At 35.9% G+C, this 24,016-nt stretch overlaps 1 protein-coding gene across 1 annotated transcript; it reads left to right on the top strand.

The window, feature by feature from the left end:
• Window positions 1-576: 576 nt before the first annotated feature.
• xdh (xanthine dehydrogenase) lies at window positions 577-22,356 on the top strand. The gene is made up of 36 exons (XM_052145595.1): window positions 577-743; window positions 952-1,009; window positions 2,646-2,742; window positions 2,887-2,995; window positions 3,199-3,325; window positions 3,440-3,501; window positions 5,107-5,184; window positions 5,617-5,712; window positions 5,802-5,943; window positions 6,228-6,320; window positions 6,963-7,114; window positions 7,255-7,348; window positions 7,717-7,826; window positions 7,922-8,106; window positions 9,827-10,001; window positions 10,368-10,457; window positions 10,552-10,721; window positions 11,332-11,458; window positions 11,970-12,092; window positions 13,479-13,575; window positions 15,120-15,244; window positions 15,439-15,572; window positions 15,698-15,785; window positions 16,180-16,266; window positions 16,366-16,557; window positions 16,635-16,780; window positions 17,125-17,206; window positions 17,293-17,388; window positions 17,559-17,687; window positions 17,784-17,858; window positions 18,964-19,016; window positions 19,115-19,229; window positions 19,630-19,695; window positions 19,774-19,962; window positions 20,051-20,218; window positions 20,619-22,356. The coding sequence occupies exons 1-36, from the start codon at window positions 663-665 to the stop codon at window positions 20,667-20,669; spliced, it is 4,062 nt and encodes a 1,353-aa protein (XP_052001555.1). The 5' UTR covers window positions 577-662; the 3' UTR covers window positions 20,670-22,356.
• The last annotated feature ends 1,660 nt before the right edge of the window (window positions 22,357-24,016 follow it).

Below are 24,016 nucleotides of genomic sequence, written 5' to 3'. Positions count from 1 at the left end.
ACTCCCTTGAAATGTTTAACATTCATTTATACACATTGAATATTTTTGCTGTTTCATGAATTGGGCTTGGTTTGTGTTTTAACAGTAATTATTAATTGTTTCACTGTTTTAATTTAGCTGAATATATGCAAGGATATTTAATGACAGGTTCCTATTACATAAACCATGTTCAGAGTATAGCGCCTTGTTTCTTTTTTAACGGGAATAAAAAGAGGCTGTGAGGGAGACTCTGCAGTCGGATTCTTGTCTGGATTTTTGTCTAAAAAATATTTTCATTCCCGTAAAAAATATATATTTTGCTAGTTTGAATAATGTTGTGATACAACATGACATGCCCAATGTTATTTATTTATTTAATGTATTTTTTTTTTAAATATTTTTTTTATTTTATTATATTTATTTAGAAAAAAAAAATTCGCCGCTAGTACATGCAACTCATTTTAAGAAACTAAATTTGTGCCAAAGCTCAATAATTGCCTGTGACAGCAGATTTCAGTTTCCTTGTGAGTTATGTTACTATTATAAAAGAGTGACTATAGTTTACTGTATAGCCCTCCCACAAGTCATTCTCCGTTCAGCTGCTGCTCAACAGAAGCGCAAATGATAAGGATCTCTACACACAGCTCACTGATTTGAGATCACTCAAGAGAGAGACAGCAAAAATGTCGATCACAGTAGAAGAGATAAAGAACCAACTTCAGGATCCAAGGGATGACCTTGTTTTCTTCGTTAATGGCAATAAGGTAACTGGAAGATTGAAAAGTCAAGTTTATTTGTGTTTATTTTCTCCTTTTATTATTTTAAAATTATATTATGTTTATTACTGTTAAACTCGAAAATTACCTTGCAAATCTTTTTTGACTAGGCTATTAGACTGTTTTTCCATGCATTCAAAATTTTGAATAGCTAAACAAGCGCCTTCAAATGTTTTCCTTATTTTCTTCTGCGCAGATAACTGAGAAAAATGCAGATCCTGAAATGACGCTCCTGACTTATCTAAGGGGGAACTGTATCCTATTGAACTTATGTTTTTATTTAAACTGTCTGTTGAAACTGAATAAAGATCATCATTTTGATAACACTTTCAATAAAGCTCCATTCGTTAACATCAGTTAATGTAGGCCTATTAGGCATCATTTACTGACAATTAACAATATATTTTTATTTTAGTTAATGTTAATTTATTATAGAAAATCCAATTGTTCGTTGTTAGCTCATGTTAGTTCATGGTGTACATTTAATTTAAAAAATGTATGTTGAAAATAACATTAAGTTAATAAATGCTGTAAAAGTATTGCTCATTGTTAGTTCATGTTAAATAATGATGTTGACTAATTTGAACACATGGAACCTATTTGTAAAGTGTTACCCTTTATCCTACCCCTCCCTCCCTCTTTTTTTGTGGTTGGTTACACTGAATTGTTTGCTTTCTGCTGCGTTTAAATCACCGTGGCGCTTTAGGAGATTTGCCAAAAATGATATGTTTGGATGATTAAATGTCACTTGCTTGATCAGATTTTTTATACACCGGTCACTCAAATTATTTCTTGATTTCTTGATTAATTAACTAGTTATCATTAAGTATTAATTAAAGTTGATTAATATTTTTTATTTGAATGTTACTTTCAGTGATTGCAACACTTTCTTTTTTGTATTGTTATGTCAAGCTTTCCTCAGAGGCATATCCACCGATATATTTCTGTGTTCAGAAATGTATAATAAAGTTGTGTGAGCTCGAGAGAAAAAAACCCCAAAAGGTTCAAAAAGCAAATATTTGTGATGTAATTTGGTCGCCTTATAACCACATCAGCTTTAAGATAGACAAGATCAAGTTTTTGTTGTTGTTGAGTTGAGTTGAGGCTTAGAGAAGAATTTTTGTGGAATTTTCTGTAGTAATATTATTTTCCTTTGTGTGTGTGTGCGCGTGTGTGTGTGCGTGCGCGCGTGTGTGTGTGTGTGTGTGTGTGTGCGTGCGCGTGTGTGTGTGTGTGTGTGTGTGTATGTGTGAGCGTGTATTTATCACTTTGTGGGGACCAAATGTCCCCATAAGGATAGTAAAACCCGAAATGTCTGACCTTGTGGGGACATTTTGTCGGTCCCCATGAGGAAAACAGCTTATAAATCATCAAAATGTAAAAATGCAGAAAGTCTTCTGTGAGGGTTAGGTTTAGGGGTAGGGTTAGGTTTAGGGGATAGAATATAAAGTTTGTACAGTATAAAAACCATTATGTCTATGGAAAGTCCCCATAAAACATGGAAACACAACATGTGTGTGTGTGTGTGTGTGTGTGCGTGCGCGTGTGTGTGTGTGTGTGTGTTTGTGTTATTTTACTGTATCATTTGGTTAAGCTGTGATTTTCAAAGTTAAACAGACTTCAGCAATTATTTCCACCAGTATTATCTGATGGAAAACAAGTGACATTTAGAAATGCAAACATGCATTTTTTATGTATTTATTTTTATTTCACAAGCTCGTGACCACAAAAGCTGAAGGATTTTGAATTGCTTAAGAAAATGTATTTCTTGCTTCATTTCATATAGTAATTATGATTTTTATTTTATTTTTTTAAATTTTTTTACACTTATTTAGTTTCTTTCTCAATGTGACTGTTCCAAGTTCTTTTCCTTAGTATTGATGCTTGCAGTGGGTTTGACAGGAACCAAACTGGGATGTGCAGAAGGAGGATGTGGAGCCTGCACAGTGATGGTGTCCAAATATCACCCACATCAAAGCCGGATTATGTATCTCTTTCATTAATTCAGTGCATTGCTCTCCTTAAACCTGTGACATGTTTATGCTTTCAGTGTTATTCCTAGAGGAGTCTGAAACTTGTGAAATAAATTCCAGTCATTTTTGTAGTTATGTCCTTAATGGCACCTTTGAAGTCACCATGCAGTTAATGCCTGCTTGGCTCCTCTATGCTCTTTGCATCACTGTGCAGTAACTACAGTGGAAGGCATTGGCAGCGTAGCCAGCAAACTCCATCCTGTACAGGTGTGATCACAATTTTTACGTCTTTCAGTGATGATGTAGAGAATGATGACAAAAGCATGTTACACAAAAAAAAAAAAAAAATTGCAAAATGACTTCTCATTTCCTGCCAGTGGAAAGAGTGAGAAGTCATGTTAGCTGTATCAATTGATATATTGCTGTTTTAATCATCTTTAGCAACAACAATTGTTTGTTTTTCAATACAGGAACGAATTGCTAAGGCTCATGGGTCACAATGTGGTTTCTGCACTCCAGGAATTGTTATGTCTATGTACGCCCTATTGCGAAACAACCCTCAGCCCACCATGCATGACATTCAGGAGGCCTTTCAAGGTGTAGTAAAAGACACAATCTCAAATTGTATTGATTTTTTTTTTTTCTTTTTTTTACTTTACACGTTTATTCAATTTGTATATAAATATTTGAATTTGAATTGGTTGTACACAGGCAATTTATGTCGCTGCACAGGCTACAGACCCATTCTGGAAGGATACAGGACATTCACAAAGGTAAAAGAACTCCTGAGTTTTACAGGTTACAGCAGTAAAACATTGCTATTACAATAGTTGAAATTATAATATGGTTTATTCACAACAAGTACGAAATGAAGATGTTGAAGTAGCTCTGAGCTGGTATCAAGAACTATTGTGGTAAATATTTGAAATGGTCTATCAGTTCTTTTAAACATCCCAAATGAATAAAGTTCGCTTTAAGATTTAAAGGAATAGTTCACAAAAATTACTCTTATGTCGTCTCAAACTCATGTGGTTTTCTTTCTTCTGTGGAACACAAACTAAGATATTTAATGGAGATACGATGTCTGTTTGTCCATATAATGCAAGTGAATGGTGTCCAAATTTTCAAGCTCCATAAAGGACATAAAGGCAGCATAAAAGTAATCCATACAACTCCAGTGGTATAATCCATGTCATCTGAAGCGATCCAATCGAAAAAGAGGAGTTGTGTCAAACTGTAACAGACCAAACTTTAATAAAATATTCAAACTTTTAGGGAAAAATGTATAAACATATAACTATACATAGCATACTGACTTTGTTATGAAAAAAAACTGAGCTCCAAAAATAATAATGAAAAGACTGAAGTATCAGCTAGTTTTTAGAAGTTTGCCTACTATACTGTGAAATCTTCTTGCTTTAGAGACTTATTTATTTTCGGTTAAAGGATATTACATTGCTTATAGCGTGTTTCTTACGGAAATGTTTTATTCACAACACAAGTTACATGTCATATTTTCATCAATATTATGCTTTAATAAAAAAAAAAAATGATCATCATGATGCACCTTTTTCGTCCCGTCATCTTTATCACTGACGAAATCAAAAAACCCTTCATTAACGAATGTTTTCATCAGTGATTTCGTTGACGAGATCAACACTGGTCCTTGGCGATCATGATATCATGCTCAAAGGCACTTTCTAATGCTGTCTAGTGCTCTGCGCATGCGTCAAGTGCTAGGAAGTGTAATCAAGCTTAAAATGATGATCATGCCTAGAGACTGCAATGATGTACAGTGAAAAATGAGTACTATTTTGGTCGGCTCTCACCCAAATCTGATTGGATCGCTTAAGAAAACAAGGATTAAACCACTTACATTGAATGCACAAACAAACATATCTCCATTGTTTGTGTTCCGTGGATGAAATACAGTCACATGAGTTTGAGATAACATAAGAGTGATCAAATGATGAGAGAATCATCCTTTTTGGGTGGCCCATTCCTTTAAAGGACTTCTTAGTTTAGGTTTCATTCAAGTATCAAATTTGTCTCAGGTGTTTTCCCTAAAATTCCTTAGAAGGAAGCAGACACAAATGAGACAATTGTTGGCATACAGTAATGTTGATAGCACAGCAAAGATCATTTGGACATTTGATTGCATGCTTTGGACTCCTGGTAAATCTTTGCACATTTTGAAACTTTCTTAGGATCTCGTAAGAAACTCTAGAGAAAATCCCAGGAGCAGGAGAAAACAGCAAAAGTCTCCATTTGCTCTCCATTTAATCGCGTTGCGATCTAGGAGAATCGATTGACACATTTAAGAGATCTAATTCGTGATTTTTCATCTCTTATCAATGTTTAAAATCTGCCTCTTTCAGAATGGGGGATGTTGTGGTGCAAAAGGGAAAACTAATGGCTGCTGTATGACTAACGGACACACTGAGAAGCATGTCAATGTGAGTGGAACAGACATCTCATCAGACATCATGCAATATCAATTCTCACATTGTTACAACCACTGTGCATGGTTTCTGTTATCAAGAGTACAAACACTTTTTCGTCCTAAGGCCTTGCCATTTATGATAAACCTGTTGGGTCCTTGGTAAAGAAATCAATGACATGGCATCCATTTCAATCTCAAAGGAAACTGGTCACATGTTTGAACTGACACTCATGAGCCCGTGTAGCCATGAAACAACAAGCAGTTTCTACAAGATCACTGTTCACAATCTCATATGCAACCACACCGCCTATAATAAATAATTTTATCAAAGGATTTTTAAACTACATGGAATATATCTTTCACAATATCTCTGTGATAGATTGACTGGTCCCAATTGCCATTCACTCTTTAATGTTTTTACAAATGTTTCTTTCTTTTTTTGTAGGGAAATTCAGTGCTTCCAGCTCAGAAGTTGTATGACCCATCAGAGTTTATGCCACTAGACCCAACACAAGAGATTATTTTTCCTCCTGAACTCGTGGTACATCTAAAAACATTTAACAGAATTTACTCAATACAACATTATACGGATGCATATTTAAACTCAAGGAGATGTGTTGTTCTATATAGAGCCTAACTACACAGCCACAGAGAGAGTTGAGGTTTACTGGTGAACGAGTGTTGTGGATTCAACCCAGCTCCCTTAAAGAACTCCTAGAACTGAAGGCGACCTATCCAAATGCCAAACTAGTAGTTGGGAACACAGAAGTTGGTGAGGCCCACATATATTGTTTCATGCGTCATGTTAATATTTACAAAAAATGTGTTGTGTTTATGTAGGAATAAAAGTAAAAAGATTTGATTATGTGTGTGTGTGTGTGTGTGTGTGTGTGCATGCGTGTGTGTGTGTGTGTGTGTGTGTGTGTGTGTGTGTGCATGCGTGTGTGTGTGTGTGTGTGTGTGTGTGTGTGTGTGTGTGTGTGGTATTGTAATTCAGAATTTAATAATTGGTTTCAAGCTAATGTTATTTTTTTGACCTCTCTTCTCATACACAAGGTATCGAGATGAAGTTCAAGAACCAACTTTATCCTGTGATTCTGGCCCCAGCCTACATCCCAGAACTGACTAACATTCAGCACACCCAGGAAGGTCAGAATGTCCTTAATATGATGAAATAATCTCAAATGTTTTTATGGTTTTAAAGTTAAATTTTTCTAAAAAATCGCAATATTTAAAAATAGTCTTTGAGAAGCATTTCTCTTATCCGGCTTAAAGTATAGTTCACCCAAAAATGAAAATTCTCTCATCATTTACTCAACCTCATGCCATCCCAAATGTGTATGACTTTATTTATTTTGCTGAACATCAACAAAGATTTTTAGTAGAATATTTCAGCTCTGAAGGTCCATACAATGGAAGTGAATGGTGACCAGACCTTTGAAGCTCCAAAAATCACATAAATGCAGTATAAAAGTAATATGTAAGACTCCAGTCGTAAGTATTACTTTTATGCTGACTTTATGTGCTTTTTTGAGCGTCAGAGTTTCAGACCCAATTCACTTGTTTTGTATGGACCTAAAGAGCTGAGATATTATTCTAAAAATCTTTGTGTTCAGCAGAAGAAAGAAAGTCCTATACATCTGGGATGGCATGGGTGAGTAAATGATGACAGAATTAAAACATTTCTGTGAACTATCCCTTGAAAGACAAGTGAACAGTTAATTATAGTTCTGCCATTGTTAAAGGAGACAAAATGACTTTGCTGATGGAGACAATTTGTGTGTTTTGCAGGTATCGAGGTTGGCGCATCAGTGACATTGACTGTGCTGGGAGATGTGTTGCGTGAAGTGGTAAATAAGCTGCCTGCTCATCAGACTGAGGTCTTTCAGGCTGTTCTGGAGCAACTGCGCTGGTTCGCAGGACAGCAGATCCGAAATGTTGCCGTATGTGATATATACCGTTTAATCTGGTGTAATTTCTAGTTAAGTCAAAGTGTTTTATGTTCTCAGAGCCATGGCCATGATAATGTTTCCTTTCTATTATAAATCAATTCCCATATTTAACCTCATCTTTTTGCTTTCAGGCTGTTGGTGGCAATGTTATGACAGCGAGTCCCATTTCAGACCTCAACCCTGTGTTCATGGCTGCAGGCTGCAAGTTAACTGTGATGTCCAAAGGTACAGCACATGGGGGAGGGGGGTTCTTTTCGAAGATCAAAGGTTGTTATATTTTATCATCTGATAAGAAGTTTGGCTGTTTATGCAGAGAAAACATTCCTATTCATTGACCAAATATGCAAACTGTATATTCGTTAAACAGCAAATTGCATGTCTGTGGTACAGGACACAGGTCAGGGGTTAAAAACACTGACATTTGCAGTACAGTGTACCAGCAAAGTAACATATAGGATGTTGACAACATTTTTTGACACAGTCTCAGTGTACATTGTTCTACAGATTTTAACAACAGCAGAAAGTACTTTTCTATAAATTACAACTTTTGCTATTTGAGAAATTCCATAAAAATCTCTGTCTGATGTTTAAAGGGGGGAAACGTGTTCTTGAGATGGATGACAAGTTCTTCCCTGGTTATAGAAAGACAGTTTTGAAGCCAGATGAGATTCTTTTATCTATTGAGATTCCATACACAAGAAAGGTCTGCAGAGTTCCATTCCAAATACTCTCACTTAAAATCTCACATTGATCAATTTCAATGCAGATTTGGAGACTCTCTTTAAATTTGTTTTCTAGGGCCAGTACTTTTCAGCTTTCAAGCAGTCCCCTCGTAAAGAAGATGACATCTCTATTGTCACATGTGGAATGAACGTATGCTTCCAGGAACGGTCCAACATTGTGCAGAATATTCGGATTAGCTATGGAGGAATGGCCCCTGTTACTGTTCTTGCCACCACTACATGCAAAAGTTTGCTCAACAGGTAAATGATGCCCTGCTGGTATAGTGACCCACTCCTGACATTCTGTATTAGTGATAGGCCGATATTGGGCCATTTGGAGATAATTGCATCAGCTGATAATGTGCCTGTTGTCCAATTAAAGGATAGTTCACACTGAAATGAAAATGATGTCATCATTTACTCACCCTGATGTTGTTCCAGACCCATTTGACTTTGTTTCTGCTGCAGAACAATACTTTTTTTTCCTTTGGTTGAATTCAATACAATGGCAGTATATAGTGATTCACTTTAACACCTAATAAAGCACCCAAAGGTGGTTCATGCGGCTAATGTGCAATATTCCAAGTCTTACAAAGACATACGATCACTTTGCCGGTATTTTTTGGCCAATTACTGACCAAATGTAAACCATCGGCATATTGCTAATAAGCATGAACATGCCAATATAAAAAATATGGTTTCATTATAATTAATAAGTAATACACTTTGTAAAAACCCAGTGAGTTCAAATGCACAGTCTAGAAATAATAATAGGCACAATATGTAGAAGGGTTGCCACTCCTAAAAACATGTAAAAGTTCATTTTTATTCTTCCTCATTCTAACGTTATGCGGAACAAATTGCATAAATGGACATGACATTTATGATAGTGGCACTTGCATTACACAAGGTTACATGATAAGGGAAACCATTCAAAATGCTTTGAAACCAGCAAACTTTGACTTCTGAGATATCGGCATGATCTCCAGATATCCTGCTACGTTAAGCCATCTAGGTAGTTTTTTGATCTTTTATTTATCTATTTATCAAGTGACTTTAATCTACATTCATAAAACTTCATCTACAAATTGTACATCTACATTCATATTATTGTTTCAATACAAGTAAAGCTTTTATAAAATTATAAGCTTCAAATTTCTCTATTTCTCCTTAAATTGACCGTATTCTATTTTACTCACTACAATTGTACAGAGCGGTTATCTGAGTTGCCGTAGACTTTGTCAGTAGACTTTCAAACCAGTCGAGCCATTCTCTGTTGACCTCTCTCATCAACACTGGATTTCTGTCCATAGAACTGCAGCTCACTGGATGTTTTTTGTTTTTGGCACCATTCTGAGTAAATTCTAGAGACTAGCAGAAGAATAGCCTCTCAGAATGTCATTTTGAGATGCGGGTTGGTGCTGTTTTGGTTGCATGAGGGGGACCTACACAGTATTAGGCAGGTGGTTTTAATGTTGCTGATTGGTGTATATGTAGCCTACTTGTGACGAGGAGGAGGGCATGGCCGGGCCGTTATGGAGCAGGACTTGTGCTGAATCAGCTGATCAGAGGATTATAACAGTATAAGGATGGGCAAGGAGGAGGTGGGAACTGGCTGAACAGTCAATATAATGTTTCATTGCAAAACTCAACATAAAACAGACATAAACCATAATACAAACAGACACACATGCAACATGGCCGTGTGCGTCTCTCTCTCTCGAACTGACGTTCCCGGCCACCCAGTTCTCCCGCTCATCAGAACGCCGACTGTGCTTCATCACGGCCCGGCCACACCGTTGTCCTCGTCACAATACTGTATATATTTTTGTTTATATATATATTTATATATTAATCTCTTGTGAGATTAATTTTTTTTGTGCATGGTCCTTGACAAATAAATGAATGAAATTAAATAAAATATATATAGAATATGCATATTAATACTAGGGAATTTTACAGAAATCTTACTTGCTTGCAGGCAATGGAATGAGGAGCTTCTACAGAAAGCCTGCACCTCATTGGCTGAGGAGATTACTTTATCTCCCTCAGCTCCTGGTGGGATGGTGGAATACAGACGCACACTGACTATCAGCCTGTTCTACAAGTTCTTTCTCACTGTCCAACACAAACTGGCTCTGGAATTGCAAACTGAGGTTTTTAATTAACTATTTTTACGAGCTTACATAAGTAAAAGTTTTTTTTTACACTTGCCAAGCGAGTTAAAATTGGCTTGAAAAAAGTTAATAAAACATGAATCTGTTCAGGATATACAAGAAAAAAAATCTTATATAATCCCATTGTTTTGGCCATATAAATATATATATTTTTAATTAAAATAGTCCAAAACACAGTTCCATAGTGCATGTTTTTCGATTTACATACCATCATTAGGGGTGCCAAAGTGTTCGTTTTGAACTCTGATTCTACTGTTTCTTACTTTAAACAACCATATTTCTAATATCATATGCCCGTTGGGAATGAGACTATTATGAAATTAATTGTAAGATGTGTCTCTACAGGGTGTCACTGTTAAAGACATAAGACCTGAATATGCTACTGCTACTGAGCTCTTTGAGTTGGACCCACCATCCAGTGTACAGCTTTACCAGGTATATACTGTATATTAGTTATCATGAAATAGTAGTTCCAGGCTTATCTGTGCATTGTGTCAGAAAGTTGCTTAGCTTATTACTTTGTTTGTAGTTTGTTCCCCCTGGTCAGAGCAATGATGATGTGGTGGGCCATCCGATCATGCACCTGTCTGCACTAAAGCAGGCCACAGGAGAGGCGGTCTACTGTGACGACATCCCCTGCTATAAAAATGAGCTCTATTTGGCTTTGGTCACCAGCACTAAAGCTCATGCCCTCATAAAGTTAGTGGAAATGACACATACTGTAAATGTACAGAAGGAGTTTCAAAGATTGAGTTTGAGATATTTTGCATTATATTATATTTAATATAGTTTTTATCATTACAAATTATCAGCATAACAATGTGTGTTGAATTGGAAAAATGTACATGAATTAAAAAAACGTCTTAGTGTTTGATTTATCACCCCTTTAACTTCTGACCTGACCTTTTGTACAAAGGAGTTAAGATGGTCAATGTCACTAGAAAAAGTGTAAATTCATAACTAATTTACCTATTCATTTTGCATTGTAAAGTTTTGTTGTACATTTTTTCTAAATCGTAAACACTTTCAGTTTATGTCCAGGTTTAAGTTCGATTTTGAATCCGAAATGTGGTTCAAAAGTCCCAATGTGGACTTTTAAACTTCGCTTATCTTGCAAAACAGAGTCTGATGTTTTGAAGTAATAGATATTGGGTTTATGCCAAGTACATCACATGCACACTGACACTTTTAAAGTGAGCGTGCATTGTTTTTATGACTCGTGTCATAAAAATAGATTCAAAAATGTACTAGAATGTTATTATGAGAGGTAATCTGCAATAAAGTGTTAACTGTGTGTTTCTGTTTGTAGATCCATTGACACTTCGAAAGCAATGGCAGTTCCTGGAGTGGTTACATTTATCTCTGCCAAGGACATTCAAGGAAGTAACATGACAGGACCTATTGTCTATGACGAGACAGTCATCGCAGATAATAAGGTGGTTTTCTAGATATAAGATTGCATTTGATGTACAATATAAAACAAACAAGTGGCATTTGAACATAGAAAAGTATTAAATCCATAATACAAGTATTTGCTTTTTCTATAGAGAAGTCAGGGGGTAATTATTATCCAGAGAGGATCAGGCATGAAGCTACCATAGCGATATGGCTTTTACATTTCTCTTACAGAAGACAGCATATCAAATGAAAGTTGTAGCAACTGGAGTCATCCTTGTGACTCTAGTAGCCCCATATATGCATTCCTGTGCAAAATGTCTCTCACATGCATCTCAAGTGATTTTAAAGTATTTTTGCAGATATAAAGAGTTTTTTTATGTTCAAAGTCTATCCACTGGATAACCATTTATTGATGCAGTTACACTTTAACAGTTATTTAATGGTTGAGCATCTCGGATGTGGCAAAGATTAAAATAATCAAAATTATTTGCATGTGCACAGTCATGCTGACATTGTGGTTCTCATCCTTACATTGATGCTTCATATTAGGTCACATGTGTGGGACACATAGTGGGGGCCATTGTGGCAGACACACAGGCCCATGCTCAGAGAGCAGTCAAGGCTGTAAAGATAAGATATGAGGAGCTGCAACCTGTGATTGTCACCATTCAGGTCTGAAATGTTATACATGTACACACAAGAATGCATGACACCACCCATTTTCACACACCACAGTAAATAGAATCATGCAGCTGCCAGCTGATTGTTTTTCTATGGTTTTAAATGTGCTTGTTGTGTATGTTAAAGGGATAGTTTCAAAAATAAAAAAAATAAAAGCACTCATCCTCATGCCATCCCAGATGTGTATGACTTACTTTCTTCTGCAGATTTGTAGAAAAATATTTCAGCTATGTACAGTATATCTAAACAATGCAAGTGAATGGTGGCCAGAGCTTGATTCTCCAAAAATCACATACAGTCAACATAAAAGTAATCCATATGACTCTAGTAGTTAAATCCAAATCTGAAGAAGTGATATAAGTGTGGGTGAGAAATAGATAAATATTTAAGTTATTTTTTTACTATAAATCTCCACTTTCACTTCCATTCTTCTTCCTTTGTTTATTGGTGATACACATTCTTCGCACATATTGCCACCTGTTGGTCTGGGCTGGTAAAAGGTAGAGATTTATAGTAAAAATGGACTTAAATAATTATCTGTTTCTCACCCACACCTATCATATCACTTATGAAGACATGGATTTGTCATTGGAGTCATATGGATTACCTTTATGCTGGCTTTATGTGACTTTTGGAGAATCAAAGTTCTGGTCACCATTCACTTGCTTTGTAGATCTACAGAACTGAAATTTTCTTATATAAATCTTCATTTGTGTTCAACAGAAGAAAGAAAGTCATACACATCTAGGATGGTATGAGGGTGAATACATGAGAGATTTTTTTCTTTTTGGCTGAACTATCCCTTTAAATATTATAGTTATAATAGCATTAGCATTAAATGCATATGCCTAATAATATGCTAATTTTTTAACATGACATGAACTGAATAGGAAAATCAAGTAATTTTCTAAATGCATAAACATCAAAGTGTGATTTACCAGCCTAACATATAAAAACAAAATTTGATTATAGTATTAGTCATTTCACCAAGTGACAGATTAATCTGCACCAAAACTCCAAAATATTGATTGGATGCATGGCCTTTGACGTCAACAACAAAACATGTGTCAAGTTCTTGTCCCTTCTGTCTGCAACCCTATCAGAACAATTGCGTACTACTGATCTACATACAATATATGCACTTACTGTATATTATCCCAAAACATTTGTTGATGTGATCTTCTTTTACCCTTGGTAAGTACTTTTCCTTCTGTCATCATTACATAATGGGATTATTTAAGCCTGAACAAGTTCAAACAAACAAACAAACACACACACACACACACACACACACACACACACACACACACACACACACACACACGCACACAAACTTGACTGGATTGCTAACATGGTTGTGTTCACTCTTTTAAACAGGATGCTATTACCAATAAATCCTTCTATGAGCCTGTGAGAAAGATGGAGAGAGGAGATGTTGCACAAGGATTTAAAGATGCTGATCACATCCTGCATGGTACAACTCAATTGCATACATTGTGATGTAAAGGGTAATGTCATATTTAAAAAAGTAAGTAGGAGCTGGTGAAATGTGTTAGAAAAGACAGTCCTATTTAACCCTCTAAGCACGCTGGCGGGCCTGCAAGAAAAAAAAATAGACATAGACATAAGTAAACTTTAAGAAAAATAACCAGAACTTAAAATATCACATAATCATCATTACAGGCAATTATCTTTCAAACAAGCACCTACTCAAAGTAATCATATGCATAGCTCATTAGATCACCTACATACAATGTGCACACATCATTTAGGCTATCTGGCATCTTGCTATCTGGTTACAAACATGTTAGCTTTCCTGGATCAGGTGATATAATCAGAAATGCTGTAGCATCATGGAATTCTGAACCAATCGGATTGGGTTCAGACTGCTCCAACCAGTGGTGATTGTCTTCTATATTTGGGCAGAGAGTCATTTGATCAATCACTCTAATTACATATGACCACCAAGAGATGGCATCAAGTACATGACAAAAACCCAATGATGACTCAAATGGCACAGAATGAAACTCATTCTGTTAAATCTCATTACTTAAATCATGTCTGCAAATGCAAACCTTAAATCATGTTTGCTATGCAAACCTTTAGTCATTGTTATGTTTGCATTTGTAATAAGTTCTTGTGTACAATTATAATGATTTATTTGTTTGAAGAGGCTTTTGGAAACTTGGAGGTGTTTTTGGACACTGTAATAAATTATTTGTATAATGATATAACTTTTGATTGCTTTTTGTGTATCAACATAAAATTTTACTCGGGTACAGTTGACAAGATTGGAAACAAAACAAAAGCAGTTTTTCCTGAGCTACCTTATTTATACCCTGATATATGTAATGTCAAATCAGAAAAATAAGAAAGAATGTACATTTTTGCCTTTTGATTATAATTTTTTTTATCAGTTTCTTGGGCTGAGAGTCTCAGAATTTATAATCATTTATATAATTTAAAAAAATGCTATTTTTAAGCCAATGTTAGGAATATTTCAGATCTAGTCGCGGTCTCCAATTCCCTCTCTGGAGACTTCACGAAGGAAGTAGAAATAACAACACACAGTCGGTCTGTATTCAATCTACTCAATGTTTATTACAGCAAGCATGTTATTTATATTCTTCATAAGACAAAGGAACAAAGAATCAGCCAATAGTAAAGTAACAACCAGGATCAAAGGGGGAGAAATGCGTGCTCTGGAGTAATACAGGAAAAGGGCCATATGCAGATGCGGTTGACCTTGTTCTCCTCAAGAGCACGAGTATGGCCTAATCTGCTCACAGAAATTAGTATGCGGAACATCATAAAGAGGAAGAGAAGAAAATGGTCAGCAGTTGCTTAATATACTGACTCAGTAACGTGCGCACTGCAGCCTGCATCTAGGGTCAACTGAACACTCATGGAAGGCCAGAAACACATACACAGAGCAGAACAGCATGTACAATTTCATATTTCTCACAGCCAACAATCCTCTTTAATTTGATAAGCTGACTCTGAATATGTGCACTGCAGGTGAAATGCACATTGGAGGACAGGAACACTTTTATCTGGAGACTAATTGCACCTTGGCTGTCCCTCGTGGAGAAGATGGAGAAATGGAGATGTTTGTGTCCACACAGTCGGCATCCAAGACTCAGGTAAAGATACACAAAAAATTGCTCTCTGTGGCTATTTTTTTTAGAGGATTGATGCAGTATAATGATCAAAAATGCATAATTAGTTAGTTAGTTAGTTAGTTAGTTAGTTAGTTAGTTAGTTCAGTGCTTCTCACAATAATAATAAAACTGATTTGATTGCACTAAATGATTCAGTGTCTTTGAATTTGGCTCAGGCCCTTGTGGCAAAAGCTTTGGGAGTGCCAGCTAACCGAGTGGTGTGTCGGGTAAAGAGGATGGGAGGAGGATTTGGTGGAAAAGAGAGTCGAAGCACCATCCTGTCCACAGTGGTAGCTGTTGCCGCACAGAAGTATGGAAAATTAACATTTATAACAGAAATTGACATAGTGGTGTTGATATATATGCCTAATTATTTAAAGGAGGCTTTATGTAACAATGTGAAGGTTAAATGTTTGTAGTTTCTTCTACTTTTAGGCTCAAGCGACCAGTTCGTTGCATGCTGGATCGCGATGAGGACATGCTGCTCACAGGTGGTCGGCATCCATTCTTTGGACGTTATAAGGTGCAAAATCTTTTAAATCTTTTAGTACATGTCTTTTAGCTTTGAAGCCATCTATATGCTAATGTAATGCCAAGCGTTGACAAAATTAACTTTTAGCAGATTTGTACATTTTTAAATGAACAGTCTTTTCTGGGAAAATAGTATCCACATTTTTTGAGAATGAGAAGGTCCCTCCCCCTTATACCGCCTGCCTCTTATTAGCAATATCTAGCAGCAAATCATGGTTTCCGGCTCTGTGGCTATAGGCTATTTAAAAAGGAAGAAGCACTTCAATATATTTCTATAGGAAATACATCAACACAGAAAAGACAAATATATTCTTCCAGACATTTCAGAATATGAATGACCTTTTTGTATTTTTTGAGACACTATCTCTTTGTAATCTCATGTCTAGGTTGGATACATGAACAATGGAAAAGTTCTGGCACTTGATGTGACTTTCTATAGCAATGCAGGCAATTCTATGGACCTGTCATTGTCGGTGAGTAGGGCTCCCAAATGTTAGAATATCTCCCTCTGGTGGGCAATGAAACACATTACAAAATATAGTCGTACTTTATGTGGTCTTCTTAATGCATAGATCATGGAGAGGGCACTGTTCCACATGGAGAACTCCTACAACATCCCTAACATTTGTGGCACAGGCTACCTGTGTAAAACCAACTTACCATCTAACTCAGCATTCAGAGGGTTTGGTGGGCCACAGGGCATGATGATTGCAGAGAGCTGGATGAGTGATGTGGCTATGAGCTGTGGTCTACCTGCTGAAGAGGTTAGCAGTGCATTTATCTCAGTTCTTATAGATATGCATCACAATGTCAAATGTAACAGCATCATCTTTACTTGTAGGTGAGGAGGTTGAATATGTACAAGCAGGGAGATCTCACACCTTTTAATCAGTGTCTGGATCAGTTCACCATTGACCGTTGCTGGGAGGAGTGCATGCAGATCTCAGACTTCTGCAAACGCAAGGCTGCCGTGGAACAGTACAACAAGTCAGAAATTTGTATATTTTAAGCTTAATAACACAAAATAGAGCCTATTGTTATATCATCATATATCATCTCGAAATCAAAAAAGTTGTTATTTAGTTAAAATAAATTATAATTTTGTAAAGTTTAATATATATATATATATATATATATATATATATATATATATATATATATATATATATATATATATACATTTTATTTTATTTTTGGACTATTAAGTTTTGTTTTTGTGAAAAATTACTTAGCCAAGCCAGCATTTTATGGTTTTATGTTATTTGCATATCAATGTAAACATGATTTCAGCACAGTGATTGTTAAAAAATGCTGTAATACCTTTATTTCAGACAGCATCGTTGGACCAAGAGAGGGCTCTCCATCATTCCGACCAAGTTTGGCATTAGCTTTACTGCTGTCTTCCTCAACCAGGTCAACATTCTTAAAATTTCGAATTAATAAATTTGAGAGCGATGACTGTGTATACAGTATGTGTGTGATGTGTATTTTTGACACAGGCAGGAGCATTGGTACATGTGTACACAGATGGTTCGGTTCTTCTTACTCATGGTGGAACAGAGATGGGGCAAGGCCTGCACACAAAAATGGTCCAGGTAAAACAAAACAAGACACACAACAAACACACACACACACAAAACTAAATAAAACATCAATGGCATTTATGGTTTTTCACTAGAGATGTATGTCTTCACTAACCGATTGTCATTAATCAGTTTATATGGCAAATTATTGAATCCTTCGTGTTTGTTTTTGTGCCGTGCAGGTGGCCAGTAAAACACTTGGAATCTCCAGCACAAAGATTCACATCACAGAAACCAGCACTAACACAGTTCCCAACACAAGCCCTACAGCTGCCTCTGCCTCTTCAGACCTCAACGGCATGGCTGTCTATGTAAGCTTCATGAAGCAGATATTCATATGATACAGTATATGATAAATCTACATGTATCACAATAACCAATAATTCATAACCCCTAATGTCGCACAGAATGCTTGCCAGACATTGCTCCAGAGACTTCAGCCATACATAGACAAGAACCCCAAAGGGTGTTGGGAAGATTGGGTTAGTATCTCTTGTTTTATACTTTGCATATAGTCATTTCACCATGATTATCTAGCAGAGCTGTCAGAATTAGTGCATTAACGCATGCAATAAATTAAATGGTTTAACACGTTAATTTTTCTTAATCGCGCTTAACGCATTTACTGTTAATACAGCAAAAAAAATTGTTGGAACTGTGGAACCTTTATAATGTGTCTGACAGGAGTCTATTACACTGACACACACAGCACAAACGCACAAAGCAGTGATTCAGTGTCAGTGATAAAATGATAGTGAAAGGACCTCTTAGCACTATTTGATGTACACAAAAGGCCCAGATTGGACTTGTGAAAGAATGTTAAGTATTTTTCTGTCTATGTAAGGTGCATTTTAATTACCACAGAAGCACGGCAAGTCTTAACTATCACCAAAGTGCAGAATGATACGTTTTTGTCACCAAGCAATTTTCATGAGGAGTTCAAAAAGGCGCGTAATGCTAGCATTTATACCCTGACGCAAATAATGATTGCGGCTTCACGATTGCTGTAACAAAGTGGCTAGCCACAGTGTGTTGGCAGATTAATAATGCGGAGGATGAGATTTTAAGAGATTTTATGCACATTGAAATTAATATGCAACCTATGTGGGGGACAAGTTCTTTCAATTACTCAAACTCCCACTTAGACTTTGGGAAACATTTGATGTTACTTGAATTTGTGTGATTTTAGTGCATTTCTATCTTTTTAATGTGGAAGGCTTTGTTTGGAAATTATATTGTTACATAATGTTTTGTTTTCTTTCCTAAGATGGAAATAAATGCATTTTGACAGGAAAATAAATATATGTGGTGTCACATTTCAGCATTTTCAAAATATGCGATTAATTACGATTAACTACAAAAAATGTATGTGATTAATCGCAATTAAAAAAAATGCCATTATTATCTAGCGAAACATATTGTGTTGTTTGTTTCCTATGGAGTATGCACTTTATTACATGGCATATGGATTTATTTAATATTATTGTGTACACCCTTTCTGTTAACCATTATGTTCAACTCCTATGCATTTCGGTGCATTTACAATTTGGTTCCAAATAACTATAGCATCATAATATGCATTTGCAGGTGAAAGCAGCCTATATTGACAGAGTAAACTTGTCTGCCAATGGATTTTACAAGTACGTAAAAATGTCAGATATTAAGTTCATTTCAGCTGTAAACTAACTGAGGTCCTCACAGAAGTAAAAACAGTAACTAATCTGATTATATTTTATAGGACTCCAGATCTTGGCTATGATTTTGACACAAATTCAGGAAGGGCATTTAACTACTTTACTTATGGAGTTGCCTTCTCAGAGGTGGAGATAGACTGTCTGACTGGCAGTCATAAGGTAATACCACGATGATAAGTAATATGTGTATAGGCCATTTCCAAATGCCAATTTGAATTTCCCTAGGACAGCGAATCTACATTTTACATTCAATTTTCAAGTGGGGTGCTGCCAAGTGCCTGACAATAACTCCCAGTTTAATGTATATAGACAGCTATAAGTAAGCCATTGGTGGGTTGATTTTCCCAAAAAGTGCAAACAATGTGGCTCTGTGGCTCTATAAAAAAGGAAAAGGGTTTTTTGTATGTTTGAGCATTCCAACCAGCCTGACATGGCAATACTGACTCAACCAATGGCATCATTATTTTAGCAATTCAATTTGGTGATGCTCGTAGCACATAAATGACACATTACACCTTTAACTCTTTTAACAATAGCTTAACTCATTCTCCCATTTCAGAACCTTCATACCTCCATTGTCATGGATGTGGGCAAGAGTTTAAATCCAGCAATAGACATTGGACAGGTATTTGAGCTATTAATCTATGTAAATAAAATGCTCCATTGTTCATTCATTACGAATAGCATGCCGATATGTGTGCAGGTGGAGGGTGGATTCATGCAGGGTTTGGGTCTGTTCACTCTGGAGGAACTCCGCTACTCTCCTGATGGTTACCTGTACACGCGTGGTCCAGGCATGTACAAGATTCCTGCCTTCGGGGACATCCCGATTGAATTAAAGGTCTCGCTGCTGAGAGACGCACCCAACGAGAAGGCTATCTTCTCCTCAAAGGTTAGACAAACCAAAACATTGTACTTGTGAATCTGTAGTGATATTATGTCTGTTAAATCTCAGTTCTGATTATTATGTTTGTGCTCAGGCTGTGGGAGAACCCCCTCTCTTTCTGGCGGCCTCAGTCTTCTATGCCATTAAAGATGCCATCACAGCTGCCAGGGCTGAGTCCGGTCTCACTGGACCCTTCAGACTGGACAGCCCCGCCACACCTGAACGGATACGAAATGCATGTGAAGACAAATTTACTAAACTGGTATGTTAAACTCTTACAATTGAGTGCCAGTTTTTTTTATATGTTCAGGTTTGTTTTTTGTAGGGTAATGATTATAATTAAAACTGCCCAGAAACTACTGGGATGTAACATTATAATTACAAATTTTGTTACAAATTTAACCAATTCGGTAGTAATGAAAAAAAAAACCTTCCAACTCCCAAATGACGACACCACCTTTATGATTTTTAAACACAAATACTTTCATGCCTTTCTATCCTTACTGCATGAATATTAACGCTTGTGTGTTTACTAATGAACTTTTAGTAAAACAGTTACAACATTAGAGCCAGTATCAGACTTAAATGTCATCCACTGCTTCTAATGGGGCCTATAAGTTCACTAGGTTTTGCTGACAGTTGAACGTGTGTGTTTGTTTCAGTGTCCTCCTGCGGAGCCTGACAGCTTTACTCCATGGGCTGTGCAGGTGTAAGACACAACATGTTCAGTTTCAAGGACCTCAGCGTTGCTTTTTTTCAACGCACAACACTATGGCATCACAGGGAACACAGACATGCACCGATTCATATACTTGCCAAAGAAACAGAACGACTGAGGATTTTGTCCTGAGTAGATAATACTGTGAAAACAAAAGCATTGTGCTTTTGTGACCTATTCATGTGTTTGAGGTGCTGTCAGTGAAACTTGCATTATATGAAAATAATTTTAGTTTTTAAATACTGATGTTATATTATGTTGACTTTCGATTTAATAATGGTAATTTAATTAAATAGTCCTTCCTTATAAATTATAATAGTAGTATTTATAAATCAGATTCATCTTAGCCCACAGTGCTTGCCATTTAAATTGTAATACTCGTGATTAAATGACTACTGTGCATATTTATACATAGTCATCATATTTTAGATTCATCAAAAGAGTTATTGTTGATTAATGATTATATATCATTTAAAAATTCAAAATTCCAAATGTATCATTTGAATACATCTCACAGTATTAAATAAAAGTCTGCTGTCATAAGATTCACCTACTATATCTAACGTTGTTGGGCATTTTTGTCATAATGAAAACTGATTATACATTACATTGAACCAAAGTACTACGTGTTGATTGTATCCTGAATGTTCCACCAAAACACATTTTACTCTACCATGACAAAAATTATTATTTCTGACAATTATAGCTCTTATCAAGGCAGATACCCATGATGTTTACTCTATAGTTAATGGAAACTACTGAGATTACAACCTGTCAAACTTTCCTCTATTATTGACAATGTTTTCTGTAGAATCTCGATTGATTCTAGACACTATCTACGTATTTCCTGTGGCCCCGTTCCAATTACTGCTATCTAAAGTGTTTGTGATGTCAGAAAGCCTGACAGAATGACTTCTGTCTGTAACCATGAAGGAGAGAACAAAACATGGGAGTTTGTCAAATTGTTTAAAACATATAAAGTAATCTCGGGTGAACAAAAAAGATGAAGGTTGCCTTCCTTAATTAGTTATAGAACAATGTTCAGTATATTTAGCAAGAGATCAGGAAATGCCACATAATTTATTTCATGTATACTGTATAGATACGATATATAAAGATAATTAGTTGTACAGTGATCATTCTGATAAATTGAAAAGGAACCAGAATATTTTATTATTTGTTTGTGTCTAAATAATCATTTATTAAAGGTATTTTTTACTCCTTAAGAAATTAATAGTAATTTTGAAATGAATTTAAATAATCATGAGCAATCATATGAGATAAAGACTGTAGTCATATCAGTAACCTTATAAAAGGTGTTTTATTCTACATGGAGAGGGTGCCCTCATGGGGGTAGCCATGTTTTGATCACATGACCAGCCGAATACAACTTTCTTAATCTAAGTAACCACCCTGTTATTGGACACTTTTACTCATGGATTAAATTGATCATGGCTTACTGTGAATGCTTATTTTCTATGATGGCATCTGTAACTGAAAACTATTGTGTTTGAATGATGCTGCTTCCTGGTGTCAGTATAAGTACAAAACCACATATTCAAAAAATTACTGAGTGTATCTTTAAAACAAGGAAGCTGACCCTTGCTGAAAGGGTCTGATGGGAAAGCCACATCTAATTGTCTGCATTTATTTACACTGAAAATGTTAACCAAAAAAATGTGCTTCAATGTGGTTTCATCTAAAACTTGTTTGATTCAAGTCAGAAATGTTATTAAACATCATTAAATCAACCTGAATGCATTGGGTTAAACAAACAAAACTAATTTTAAGGGTTAGTTATGGTAGAAATAGCTACTTAGGTAACAATTGCCTGTTAACAATTTTTACAGTAATGTAATGTAATATAGATCTATTACATGGATTTATTGTACAGTATTATACTATTTACTATTTACTATTTAGCAGTGTTGTATATAGTATCCATTTGTCTTACTTGAGTAAAAGTAAATTAACCTTCATGGAAACTGACTTAAGTAAAAGTTAAAGTAGATCATGACAAAACGACTCAAGCAGAAGTATTAAAGTAACTGATATTCAATTTACTTAAGTATCAAAAGTACATTGCATGCATTACAGAAGATTTAATTAAACACATGGACCCATGGATTGGTGGTGCTCATCATTTACTCACCCTCATGCCATCCCAAATGTGTGTGACTTTCTTTCGTCTGCAGAACACATACAAAGATTTTTAGAAGAATATTTCAGCTTTAGGTCAATTTAATGCAAGTGAATGGTGGCCAGACATTTCAAGCTACAAAAAGCAGATTAAGGGAGCATAAAGTTATATATACTGCAACAGTGGTTAAATCAATGTCCTCTGAAGCAATTTAGTTAGATATGGGTGCAAACAAACCAAATTGTAACTCATTTTCACTGAATATCTTTCCATTGCTATCTGTAGGCATGATCATGATTTCAAGTTTGATTTCACCTTCTAGTGCTTGACGCATGCGCAGAGCCCTAGATGGCGCTATAGTTCTATATGTTCTGCACAAACAAAATAAAAGTCATACACATCTTGGATCGAATAAGGGTAAGAAAATTAAATGAACTATCAATTTAATGGTGCATTCAAGTCAAATCAGAATGATTATATTTATGGGATGAGCGGAAATGAACACCACACTCTGTTAAAAGTGGAACATTGAAGGAGGGAGTTAAGTCATATTAGTGACCAGAACAGAGGCTTGTGGGGGTGGGCTCTTTTCATTTGGGCCAATAAGTAGCAACCCAGAACACCCTGGCAACTGCATAGCAATGTGCTGAAACACAGTTAAAACAACTTAACAGCATACATAGTAACAACCTGACAACCACTTAGAACATCATGTAAACTGCAGGCCAATCTGCAAAAAACACAGAAAACAACAGCAACAGCATAGTAACAACCTGGCAACCACATACTGTAGCAAACACACAGCAGAGATCACCTTGACAACTGCATAGCATGCCCTAAATATACTACAAAGCAAATATAACACTTTAGCAACCACCAGAAAACAAGTTTTGCTTAGGCAGAGACCATTCGCATCTTCATAAAATATCAAAATAACTTTGTTTCACGAGCGCTGGTAATTATTAATTTACATCATAGGCCCTACCTTGTTAAAATGCAAACGCATGTGATTATATGAATAATCTCCGGGAAAAGGCGGGAGACTGATCGCACAACTTCATTATTTCACAGCTTTCATAACGTTTAAGCATAAACTTATCACAATAATTAGTAAACAAAAATATATATATAACTTGATCAGTTTCTTGTATTCCCCAAAGGAGGTGAACGACAGAACAGGCAATCTGGCGCGCGCTTCGCAT

This window comes from Xyrauchen texanus, chromosome 16 (assembly GCF_025860055.1).
Source record: "Xyrauchen texanus isolate HMW12.3.18 chromosome 16, RBS_HiC_50CHRs, whole genome shotgun sequence".
Lineage (NCBI taxonomy): Eukaryota > Metazoa > Chordata > Actinopteri > Cypriniformes > Catostomidae > Xyrauchen > Xyrauchen texanus.
The sequence above is the reverse complement of the archived record's forward strand: the minus strand, read 5'-3'. Positions and strand labels throughout refer to the sequence as shown.

What these genes read in the sequence shown, in the direction of transcription:
- xdh (XM_052145595.1), top strand. Translation starts at nt 663, where the DNA reads ATGTCGATCACAGTAGAAGAGATAAAGAACCAACTTCAGGATCCAAGG. An exon ending in GCAAACTCCATCCTGTACAG is followed by an intron (nt 2,996 to 3,198) that starts GTGTGATCACAA and finishes TTTTCAATACAG; the next exon opens with GAACGAATTGCTAAGGCTCA. An exon ending in GATACAGGACATTCACAAAG is followed by an intron (nt 3,502 to 5,106) that starts GTAAAAGAACTC and finishes TGCCTCTTTCAG; the next exon opens with AATGGGGGATGTTGTGGTGC.